The sequence below is a fragment of the Oryctolagus cuniculus genome, chromosome 7 (assembly GCF_051225735.1).
Source record: "Oryctolagus cuniculus isolate XC-2025 breed Fujian yellow rabbit chromosome 7, ASM5122573v1, whole genome shotgun sequence".
Classification (NCBI taxonomy): Eukaryota; Metazoa; Chordata; class Mammalia; order Lagomorpha; family Leporidae; genus Oryctolagus; species Oryctolagus cuniculus.
In genome coordinates, this window is record NC_142873.1 from 56,048,730 (window position 1) to 56,061,345 (window position 12,616).

At 40.5% G+C, this 12,616-nt stretch overlaps 1 protein-coding gene across 4 annotated transcripts in view; it reads right to left on the reverse strand.

The window, feature by feature from the left end:
- The window catches only part of SYCP1 (synaptonemal complex protein 1), a 106,810-nt gene extending 95,787 nt beyond the window's left edge, over window positions 1–11,023 (reverse strand). For 2 of the 4 annotated variants that reach the window (XM_008264616.5, XM_051856138.3), the window contains exons 1-8: window positions 10,783–11,018; window positions 9,498–9,650; window positions 8,545–8,629; window positions 8,335–8,378; window positions 8,111–8,167; window positions 6,227–6,391; window positions 4,687–4,754; window positions 2,982–3,055 (exon numbers count right to left, since the gene is read on the reverse strand). In XM_008264616.5, the coding sequence (XP_008262838.2) occupies window positions 2,982–3,055; window positions 4,687–4,754; window positions 6,227–6,391; window positions 8,111–8,167; window positions 8,335–8,378; window positions 8,545–8,629; window positions 9,498–9,605 (601 nt within the window). In that variant the 5' untranslated portion in view covers window positions 9,606–9,650; window positions 10,783–11,018. Of the gene's footprint in view, window positions 1–2,981; window positions 3,056–4,686; window positions 4,755–6,226; window positions 6,392–8,110; window positions 8,168–8,334; window positions 8,379–8,544; window positions 8,630–9,497; window positions 9,651–10,687 lie in introns of all 4 variants that reach the window. The other 2 variants (XM_008264617.5, XM_089300102.1) reach the window with 2 other exon arrangements.
- Window positions 11,024–12,616: the final 1,593 nt, after the last annotated feature.

Consider the following 12,616-nt stretch of genomic DNA (forward strand, 5'->3'; position numbering starts at 1 on the left):
CACTACACATTTTAAATAATCAGCTAATACTTAACCAGAAATATAGCAAGAGAAACTAATAAATCAATTGATGAATTATAAAACAGACAAGAATTAACTGAACAGAGAATTACTGAGCTGGAAAAAAGGTTAGAAGAAATTATCCTGAATGGAACACAATGAGACAAAAAGACAAAAAATATCAAAGGCAGTAAGAAAGACAGAAGATATAGAACAGTGGCTTAAAAAGATCAAACAGGCTCTCATCTCAGGCACTTTTGCAGTTATTGCTTTCCTCTGCTTGAAATATTTTTCCCAAAATTGGTACATGGGCTTATTCCTTTACTGTGTTCAGTCTCTATTCAAATGTAAAAGAAAAATTCCCCAACCACCCTACCCCCAACTATTCTCTTTAGTAGTTATCATCACCTTATATAAATCTATTATTCATTTATTTATGTTCTGTGCCCCCTCTACTTTCACTGCAATTTTTCCTCAGCAGGTAGAAGATTTCATGACATACAGTAAGCACTACAAACAATAGCATGATAATTAAAAGAAAGTTCAATAAAAGACTGGTCTATAAGTTAAGCAAGAATCTGGATAGCATTTACACTAATAATAAGTACTAAAACATTTCCCAACTTTAGCTCATATAAGAAATCACAATAAAATGTTTTAAAAGATTCTTCAAGCCTCCCCAACCACATTATCACTAACTTACAGAGATGAAAAGTAAATTGAGGAAAGAACCAACAGCCTTGTTTCTCTAGCCCAGGTCAGTTTCTATGACAAAGCCAATGTACTGTCCCTCCACCCCAGTGAATTAGTTTATTTTGTGGTACTATGATAAAAATGACTGAGGCTGAGTCTTTTATACAGAAGAGAGGTTTATTTGTTATTTAGCCCAGAATTTTGGAACTCCAAGAGTAGCCTGGTACCAGTATCTGCTCATCTCCAGTGAGGGCCTTCTGTCTGCGTCTCAACATAGCAAATGCCATCATGCATATGAAGAAGAGACCTTATGGTGACGCAAAGGAGCAACAGGCTGAAGGAGCAAGAGCCTCAATATTTTTATAGCAACTCATTATTGAAGTAATTAATTTATTCCTATAAGAACTTCATTAATCTCTCCCAGGGGTGGCACCTATGATCTAATTACTTTCCACAAGGTCCCACTGCTTAACGGTTCCACAGCCTCAACATGACCACACTGGGAACCATACTTCCAGCACATGAACTTTTAAAACTCTCAAAACCACAGCACCCATTGTGTACTTTTCACCACTATTTACATCTAGGCAGAAAAGTTCATCTCGGAAGTTGAATAAACAAAATGTAATAGAGGAGTTAGCAGTAATACAGTATGTTCCAGAAGACATATTTCTAAGAACCAAAATACTTCAGGCAGGGACCAAGAATAAAAAATACCTAGAAATAGTACATGCTAGAAATAATAATAGTAATAATAGTTAACATTTATTAAGCACTTTGTACTTTCTCAGAATTTAATATTTATTAACTAATTATCAAAACAATACTAATAAGCATTTTATTTATTAATAACCATAGTGGCAGAGATTACATAATTTATTCAAATTATTCAAAGCAGATAGAAACTGAAAATCTGAATTTGAGCACAGCCTAATTTTTGAATACAGGCTGTTAAGCAGTAAGCCGTATGATATGATAAATTTTTAGTTAAGAAAAATAGAGGATATCCTGAAAAAGCAAATGGACAGTATTTCCAAGAAGGTTCTTGCAGAAACAAAGCAGAGCTATTGTCAAATTAATGGCAAAGATAAAGACTAATATTTAATAATCATGTTTTTCATCAAAATGAAAAAATCCCTCTTTACAATTAAAAATCAATTATGCAGAAAATGCACACCACAACCTTATCAGGATTTTTTAAAAGAATTTTTCTTCAGGAGAAATTTGAGACTTCTTTACCGGATATAACATTGTACCACTGTTCTTAAAAACTATACCTTCAGCACAGTCCTTATTCAGTGCTTCCCATCATGAACATGGCTAAGTAGTCTATTCTTGGTTCAATACAGACAGAACAGAGGGTTAGTTTAAGGATTAACATTAACTAAATTGAGGATTAACGGGGCCATCGTTGTAGATTAGCAGGTAAAGCTTCTGCTTGCAGTGCCGGCATCCCGTACAGGTGCCAATTCGAGGCTCAGCTACTCCACTTCTGATCCAGCTCTCTGCTGTGGCCTAGGAAGGCAGTGGAAGATTGACCAAGTCCGTGGGCCCCTGCACCCATGTGGGAGACCCTGAAGAAGCTCCTGGCTCCTGGCTTCGGATCATCACAGCTATAGCCATTGCAGCCATTTGGGGAGTGAACCAGTGGATGAAAACCTCTCTCTCTCTCTCTCTCTCCCCCTGCCTCTGCCCCTCTATAACTCTGCCTTTCAAATAAATAAATCTTTTTTAAAAAAAAATGAGGATTAATAAAATAACACATTTTGAAATACATCATCTTTCATATAGTTTTGAGAACTTGTATAAAGAAATGTTCTGAGGCACATAAAAACTTGGTCAACCAAAAGTGGTTACAGAGGCCGGCACTGTGGCATAGTGGGTAAAGTTGCCGCCTACAGTGCTGGCATCCCATATGGGCACCAGTTCTATTCCCAGCTGATCCACTTGCAATCCACTCTCTGCTATAGCCTGGGAAAGCAGTAGAAAATGGCCCAAGTCCTTGGACCCCTGCACCCACATGGGAGACCCAGAAGAAGCTCCTGACTCCTGCCTTCGGATCGGCACAGCTCTGGCTGTTGCGACCAATTGGGAGTAAACCAGTGGATGGAAGACCCCACCACCACCACCACCACCACCTCTCCTTCTCTCTCTCTGTAACTCTGACTTTAAAAATAAATAAACAAATCTTTCTAAAAAAGCGGTTACAAAAAATGGACAGATAATTTCTCCCCTATCCACCTACACCACTAAATTAATAAAATCATATAGAAGAGAAAGATACTTACATTTCTTTGTCTTTTCTGCAGATCTAGCACATGTTTCTTTGAGTAGATTACATAAATTCCTTGTAGCATTGTTCCTGAAACAACAACAAAAAAGAATTAGCCTAAGTGCAACCTGCTCTCAAAGCAAAATCATACATAAAAGCTACGAAACATGTTGTTACAGTTTTTAAATTTTTCAAGAACTTTTAAAAATATTTGGCATATATCATATATCATTCATAAGTAACTACATGAACAAAGGTCTGATTGCCCTATTAGCAAAGATTATTTAGTAACTGCCTTCCTTTAAAAGTAATTGTGGGGCAGTGAAGAGCCAGGCATAGCAGGTAAAGCTGCCGCCTGCAGTGCCAGCATCCCATATGGGCGCTGGTTCAAGTCCCGGCTGCTCCACTTCTGATACAGCTTTCTGCTATGGCCTGGGAAAGCAGTGGAAGGTGGCCCAAGTGCTTGGGCCCCTGTACCCGAATGGGAAACCCGGAAGAGGCTCCTGGCTCCTGGCTTCAGATCAGCACAGCTCTGACCGATGCAGCCACCTGGGGGAGTGAACCAGCAGATGGAAGACTTCTCTCTATATATAACTCTGACTTTCAAATAAATCTTTAAAAAAAATTAAATGTAGGGGCTGGTGCAGTGTGTAAAGCTGCCCCTTGCGGTGCTGCCATCCCATATGCATGCCAGTTCGAGACCAGCTGCTCCACTTCCAATCCAGCTCTTTGCTACAGCCTGGGAATGCAGTGGAAGATGGCCCAAGCCCCTGCACCCACATGGGAAACCCAGTAGAAACTCCTGGATCCTGGCTTCGGATTAGCCCAGCTCCAGCCTTCCAGACTTTTGGGGAGTGAACCAGCAGATGAAAGATATCTCTCTGCCTCTGCCTCTCTGTAACTCTGCCTTTCAAATAAATAAATACATCTTTAAAAAGAAGAAAAGAAAAAAGTTAAAAGTTAAAGCTCTTTATTTAATTTCTACCAAGTTGCTATTAACAATCTTTCAATAAACAGTTCCAGATACACCTAGTGAGAAAATAAAACTGGGTTTTTCATTTATTAATTACCACAGAAATGTTCTAGATGCCTAACCCTCAAATATAAAACAAGGTAAATTTCAGATGAGGCTTTATTATGTGAATAATAAGAACTCCAGCTGTCTTATTGAAGTTTCTAACAGCTACATTTAATTTTCAAACTAAACATTGTCCTATAGAAATGAATTGTTCCACAGGAATTTGAGAATAAGAATTAGTTTGGAACTAAATTAAGCCTTATTTTAAAAATGCCATACTTAAGACAACAGTGAAACACAAAGGGAAATAAAACAAAGGTATTTCTAAAAGTTCATGGAAAAATGAAAAGATTTATGGTGCAAAGAAAAATCCTGAAAATGATGCATAGTTTTTTTATAATGTGCATTTCCATAAACTTTTGGAAGACTCCTAGTATATAGAAGCAGTTACAGACACAGGATCATGAGGCATCTTTTTTTTTTTAACATCAAAATAGTTCTTCCAAATGTCTGACATTTTAAAAAGTGAGTAGTTATTAATGACCCACAGTTTGCCAAATATAAAAATGCAGACTGGGATAGAATTCTACTTACAAATTAACAAAACACATAGAAAATGCTGAGTAATTTTTAAAAATTATTTTAACAATTTGAAACCAAAAATAAATTTGGAGAGAATAAATTAATTAAATTTATGACTTACTCTTTTATTAAATCTTTATTTTCTTGAATTTCTTCTTCTAATTTCAGGCTTACTTTTTCATTTTCAAACTATTTCACAAAACAAAACAGTTTGCGACACTTTGATTAGTAAAATAAAGATCACTGTAATCATTAAGCAGTATTTCTTTGCTAACACACTATAATGAATAATTTGTAAGAATTCTTTTCTTTCCACACAAAAAGTAACATTTTTGGTCACAGCACAGGGATTTCCCATAAGAATATGAGTCTTATAGTCATCAAGCTAAAATGAAGTTTGCTTAATCATCTCTTAAAAAGAATTCACCAATATCTTAACACAACATTATCTTCTCCAAAATTTGTTTTTTAATTTGACAGGTAGAATTACAGACAGAAAAAGGTCTTCCCTCTGTTGGTTCACCCCCCAAATGGCTGCTACAGCTGGCGCTGCACCGATCCAAAGCCAGGAGCCAGGTGCCTCCTCCTGGTCTCCCATGCGAGTGCAGGGGCCCAAGCACTTGAGCCATCCTCCACTGCCTTACCGGGCCACAGCAGAGAGCTGGACTGGAAGAGGAGCAACCAGGACTAGGACCCAGAACCCATATGGGATGCCAGCGCCGTAGGCGGAGGATTAACCAAGTGAGCCATGGCGCCGGCTCCCCAAATATTTTGAAATAATGTTTTATCTTTGTTCTAACCCAACAATGTATTTCCTCAACATTTTCTCTCACTTTTTACAAAAACCAAAGCCAGAGTTTCAAATACAAGTATTATATTTTAATGTAATGACATTTATATCGAATAATACATAATCAGTAATAATAAAAATAACTTTATAATAAATTCAAATCATTAAATCAATATTTAAATTATCATTTCCCTAATTATTTCTCATTGTTTAAGATTTATTTAAAAGGCAGAGTGACACAAGAGATGAAGAGGCAAAGAGAGATCTTCCATCTGTTGGTTCACTCTTCCAAATGCCTGCAACAGCAAGGGTTGGGCAAGTCAAGCCAGGAGCCTGGAACTCCATCTGAGTCTCCATGTGGGTAGCAGGAACCCAAGTACTTGGGCCATCATCTGCTGCCTTCTAGGTGCATTAGCAGGGAGCTGGATCTGAAGCAGAGGATCCAGGACTCCTGAAATATGGGAAGCCCAAGCAGCAGTTTAACTGGCTGAAACACACTGTCCCCCTTTTTGTTAAGTTTTGTATAACTTGGGGAAGGAGGGCATTATCATATTCCTAGAGTTGTATCCATGAACTGCATTGAATCTGTTCTCTTTGTATTTCACATTAACATGAGAACTGATAAGCAAAAAGATAGATGGGTTTCTGAAAATGCTAGGATAGTTTAGAAAGGCTTAAGAAATGTAAACACTCAAAAAAAAGTTTTATATAACTTGCCCTCTGTGCTCATTCCTAAAGTTTAAAAAAAAAAGCACTATCCTTAAAATCCCCATCACAGAAACAAGATTAACACAATTTATCCTGAAATATTATTGTATTTTCCACAACACTGGTAAGATTTACTATATTATATTTCAAAATAAAATTATACCTGTAGTTCCTGAATGGCTTTTCGCTGTGCTTCAATTACTTTTCTGTTTTCTTGCAACTTATTTTCTTTTTGCTTCACATCAGATTCTACATTCACCTTCCATTTTTTTATCTTTTCAGCCTCCTTATACAGTTTTGAATATAGTCTACTCATTGGCTCTGAATTCTATTAAAATAAGTTTTAAAACATTGTTAAAATTTTTAATATAGTCACTACAGTTAACTCTTGAAAATACCTACGCACTAACAGTTGAACTCGAATCTCTTCCACTTACATAGTAGCACACTGAAAGATTCATCAACTCTTCCAAATTACTAAGGAAATATTTTAGACAATAAGAGAATTTAGATGGTTGAAAGCTATAATAAATCACTCTACAAGAAAACTATAAATCCTAATAATAATCTTGAAACATTTTGATTATGCAAACTAAAATACATGAAATTTAACAATATAACAAGAAAAATAACAGCAAATACAGATTTAATTTTCATTAAGGGTGAGGTTTTATTTGGATTTCCTGCCTTTTTATCCACATTATACTGTAAATGCAGAGTTTTTTGGTTTTTTCCACACTGGTTTCTGATTGCTGACAGTTCTGTGCTCACTTCGGCAACACATATACGATTGCTGATAGTTCTTTGTTATCAAGATTTATTAATAAGTTATATACTTTTAAATTATACTGTATCAGCAACAAACACATAACATTTTATCAGTTCTCTTCATTTTAAAGACATCTATATCATAAGAATGATTTGTATAACTAAAATCAAAAGTATAGATGCCTTACAAATTCCTTATACAATAAGCCAGCTAAATAATCGATTTCATCTACAAATTAAAAGATTATTTTGGCGGGCACCGCGGCTCACTTGGCTAATCCTCCACCCGCGGCGCCAGCACCCCGGGTTCTAGTCCCACTTGGGGCACTGGTTCTGTCTCGGTTGCTCCTCTTCCAGTCCAGCTCTCTGCTGTGGTCCGGGAAGGCAGTGGAGGATGGCCCAAGTGCTTTGGCCCTGCACCCGCATGGGAGACCAGGAGGAAGCACCTGGCACCTGGCTTTGGATGGCGCAGTGCGCCGGCCATAGCAGCCATATGGGGAGTGAACCAACAGAAGGAAGACCTTTCTCTCTGTCTCTCTCTCTCTCTCTCACTGACTCTGCCTGTCAAAAAAAAAAAAAAAAAGGAAAAAATAAAAGATTATTTTGTGAAATACTGACTTGAGTCTGTTTTTTTCACATATTGTATCCATCTTCCCCCCTTTTTAATTTATTTTTTAATTAATTAATTTATTTATTTATTTATTTAGACAGGCAGGGTGGACAGTGAGAGAGACAGAGAGAAAGGTCTTCCTTTTCAGTTGGTTCTCCCCCACAATGGTTGCTCTGGCGGCATGCTGCGGCTGGCGCACTGAGCCGATCAGAAGCCAGGAGCCAGGTGCTTCTCCTGGTCTCCCATGCGGGTGCAGGGCCCAAGGACCTGGGCCATTCCTCCACTGCACTCCCTGGCCACAGCAGAGAGCTGGCCTGGAAGAGGGGCAACCAGGACAGAATCCGGCGCCCCGACCAGGACTAGAACCCGGTGTGCCAGTGCCGCAGGCAGAGGATTAGCCTAGTGAGCCACGGCACCGGTCCCCACTTTGTTCTTGACTTCTATGATTTAAAAGTAAATTGCCCCTAAAGAACTAGACACTTTTACAACCCAGAAAATTACAGAACCCTAGTGTTTCAGCAACTTTGAAAGAAAAACAAAAAACTGTTTTTAAAGACTATATTTTAAAACATTAACCAAATATTAACCCTTCTGAAGCTTTAAAATATATACACAACTAATAAATTATACTCCACTTGCAGGAAATTTAAAGTAAATGGGAAATCTGACCTCAAAATCGGAGTCTTTTAGTCCTTCCTGATAGTGACAACTATTAGAATTATCAACCTAAAAAAAATGTTTCCTATTAGAAAATATTTCTGATAAGAGCTTCCAAATAACAGCAGTTAATCACAGAAAGGTTAGCAATCTAACAACTAAAGAGTTTTTGCTTTTTCAAATAAGCAATTCAATACCTAAACAGACTATATCTATACATACTTTGCTTAACTGACCTGCTCAAGCATGGGCAAAATGTTAACTTTTTGTAAGGCAGGATCTGCAAGATAAAAGACAACAGATAATAAATATTCCCACTTTTTTTTTATATTAAGTGTCATATCTAGCTTTAATGGTAAAGATATCAATGCTGCACTTTCAAAAATAATGTATATATAACTAAACACTTCTATGCAAGCTGATATATTACTTTTTCAGGGTCCTACCTGGATCAATGTTTTCCCCACTTTTGGAGAGATTAGTCATCGCAAATGGAAAACCAAAATCATCTTCAATACATTTGTTGAAACTCTAAAACAACAAGAAGCTCTTAAATGTACTTTTCCACAGAATTCTGATACCCAACTTTGTAACACATACATAAACATACACCTGCCTAAAGAAGTGACTATAATTGTAGATTCTTTAAAATACATATATTATTTAAAATATCAAATACTTCTGCTATATAAACAAAGTAAAAATATTCATAATTAGGTGCTATTACTCATTAGATGAAATTAAACTATAAATTACTCAATATATGCTTTATAGGTGTTCAAGTGTATTAGTAATTTTAATGAGTAAATAGAATATTATCAGTCTTCAATTCCATTATGATCACTCCTGCAATAGAATTGAGAATTGTCTTCAATGAATAGCATTTTAACAATATACTGTTAGAGCCCTAAGAAATATTTTACAGTATTCAAAATTAAACATTCATTGTATCAATGCACCTCCAATATCAAGTACCACATAAGAAATATTTAAATTCACTCGGGAGGGAAAAGTATTCTTTCATCTGAGAAGTCTGGTGTAATTCCTCCGTTTTCAATGAGAACTCTACTATAAATTATTTTCATTGTCCCGTCCACCAGGAAGCTCAAATCCAAAGCTAAAGCAGAGTCAATGCACCCATTATTAGGCCTATGTAGACATATGGCCAATATTCTTAATTTTTCTTTAGGAGATTTCCTAGTTTTTTTTCTCCCAATTTACATTTTACTATTTAATTGTATGTCTTACAAATTGCATCAGATCACTTAAGAGGAGGGTTAATATATGCAGCTCCTACCACGTGTGTACAAAAAGGAATAGTAAAAAAAAAACAAGTACACTTCCGCTTCATTCATCTAAGGGTAAGAACAGTCAGACCAAGATTCACAAGTAAATTTACCTTGAAGAAGTTAGAGTCTCCGCCCAAGGTCTGGGGTTTCACTGCAGACACTTGGCTGCTGCTTAGCCTTGGTGGTACAAACAATTTAAAGGGTTTCTGCTTCTCCATTTTCTTTCTTCTCGACCCAGGAGGAGGCGAGGGGGCCGTTTCACACTGTTCCATCAACAAACAGGTTATTATTTATAAAACGGTGAAATCTGTATACTGAGTGGCTAACGAAATCCTGGCTTCACCCAGGGCGTCGCGTATCGCGCAGGCAGTGCAAAGTAGAACAGCCGCCAATTCTCCCCGCCAACCCCCAACCAGCACCCGCAGTCCTGGCGTCCACAAGGCGTCGCCGCGACAAGCCCACCTCTCACCCGGTGCAATGGCCTCACCCGCCAGGAGAAACTGGGGTTCTTGGCCGACTCCCCGGGAGATGGTGGCTGGCTGCCTCGGGGAGCGGGGGTGCGGTACCCGGTCGCACCTCGACTCTGGGCTCCCGGCCTCACCCCAACTCTGGGTTCACTGCCTCGCCCTGACTCTGGGCTCCCGGTCGCACCCCGACTCTGGGTTCACGGTCTCACCCCAACTCTGGGTTCATGGTTGCGCCCTCACTCCGGGTTCACGGTCGCACCCCGACTCCGGGTTCACAGTCGCACCCCGACTCCGGGTTCACTGTTGCGCCCCCACTCTGGGTTCCTGGTCGCACCCCGACTCTGGGTTCACGGCCTCGCCCCGACTCTGGGTTCACGGTTGCGCCCCCACTCTGGTTTTCCAGTCGTACCCCGACTCTGGGTTCCCGGTCGCACCCCGACTCCGGGTTCACGGTTGCGCCCCCACTCTGGGTTCCCGGTCACACCCCGACTCTGGGTTCACGGTTGCGCCCCCACTCTGGGTTCCCAGCTTCACCCCGACTCTGGGTTCCCGGTCGCACCCCGACTCTGGGTTCACGGTTGCGCCCCCACTCTGGTTTTCCAGTCGTACCCCGACTCTGGGTTCCCGGTCGCACCCCGACTCCGGGTTCACGGTCGCACCCCGACTCTGGGTTCCGGTCGCACCCCGACTCCGGGTTCACGGTTGCGCCCCCACTCTGGGTTCCCGGTCACACCCTGACTCTGGGTTCCCGGCTTCACCCCGACTTTGGGTTCCCGGTCGCACCCCGACTCTGGGTTCACGGTTGCGCCCCCACTCTGGTTTTCCAGTCGTACCCCGACTCTGGGTTCCCGGTCGCACCCCGACTCTGGTTTTCCAGTCGCACCCCGACTCTGGTTTCCCTCTTCAGAAACAACTCGGCCCCTTTTACCTTTGAAGAACTAATGGCAAACCAGGGACTTAGTGTCCCAGCGAACTGCTGTCTACGATGGCGTCAAAAAGAACCCCGAACTTCTGCCTCCGAACCCCAGAAAGGGCGGGAAACATCTCTACCAGCGTGGCGCCACGAGTGGAACCGACCGTTTGCGGTTTAACGGCTAAATAACGGTCATCAGCCCCAGCTGGCCACGCTCACGAGACCTACATCTCGCGAGATTTCCTTTCTCGCTGGAAATAATCCTCCTCTGGATTCTGTTTCTGCTTACGGGTGGCTTTCCTTAAACTGAAGCTATTGTCACAGAATGCCGGGGAAAGTGTCCATGTTAGATTGTAGCTAGAAGTCAAAAATCTATTTCTGGCGTTCTTTAAACTTAGGCTATTGTCAAAGAATGCCGGGAAAAGTGTCAAAAGACCATGACAGATTGTAGCTAGGAGTCAAAAAACCCATTTCTGCCCTCTACGGTTCCCCAATCTTAGAAAGAAAACAGATGTGCCAGTAAGCGCCAGTGTGCTGTGTGATTGTTTAAAGACGATGCGTACAAAGTGCGGTGAGCCGTAGGGAAAGTGGCGCTTCCCGCGGCTTCCCGCTTCAGTTAGTAAGGGCGAGTAAGGGTGAGAGTGGGCCCGGCAGTAAATGAGGACACATGCCGGCAACGACACTGGAGTCGAGAGATTAATAAAGTGAACCCACCAAGTGTGGCGTAGGTGTGTGAGGACCAAGTGGAGAGGATGGCAAGAGACGGGACTGGGCGTTTCAGGGGCAGCTAAGAAGGGCTCACGAGGGCCGCTGGGTTTCAGATATTACGGATGAGCATCTTAGAGACTTGAGTAGAGAGGGTGGCAAGAAGAACGGCTTAAGCTGATGAGACTGGACTTTAAACGTTTGTCACGGTCTCCGCAAGACGAGCGGAGGAAAAGCAAGCGCCAAGTGTGAAAACATCTAGGAAGTGAAATTAGAACTTGATGGCTTGCTAATCGAAGTGAAAAGACAGGAAGGGGTCTCAGATGATAGTCTGGTTTCAGGTTTGGATAACGCGAAATGTATCATTACTTTGGTGCTAAGTACCTGGGTAAGAGCAGCACGATAATGAGTTCCGTTTGGAATAATAGTATTAACTTTGCTTTCTTGCTCTAGATATCAAAACTATTTTGTATAAACTTGTCAGACAGAATAGTGTCCGCTAAAGTTAAAATATTTTTGATATGGAACAGAAGATGAGTTTAACCCCTCCCCCCATGTCATTAAGGAAATTGAGTTAAGACCCCTTAAAGGGTCAGTGTTGTGGCTGGCGGGCTGCGCAGCCTTCCAGGCTGGCTGCAGAGGAAGATGGCGGGAGGGCTCGTGGGAGACCCGGATGAGGCTGGCTTCAGCCAGGTCCCTCGCGACGCTGCGGCCCTTACAATGGGTGGAAGGCATACTCTCTGTCGGTGTCGGTCTCCCACTCTCTCTCACTGTAACTCTGCCTTTGAAGTAAATAAGTAAACACTTGAAAACATTTTCCTAAAAAAGAGAAGACATTCCCTCCAAGATATGATACCAAGAATATACACAAGCTACTTTCTAGGGACAATGATTGATACAATTAATTAAGATTCTCAAAGTTAGGGGTGTAAAAAAATGTTGGAGGTATAAATCCAATATTCACTTATTTTTAATTTTATAATAGTGAAAAATTCAATTATGGTTTTTTTATTTATTGAAAACCAAATTCTACTCCTAGTATTATAGAAACTAAAATTCACAGCTTTTATTTGCTTATTCCAGTCTTTAAAAATAGTGCCACAATAGAATTTCTCACTTTCATGTACTTCAAGAAATTTATTTT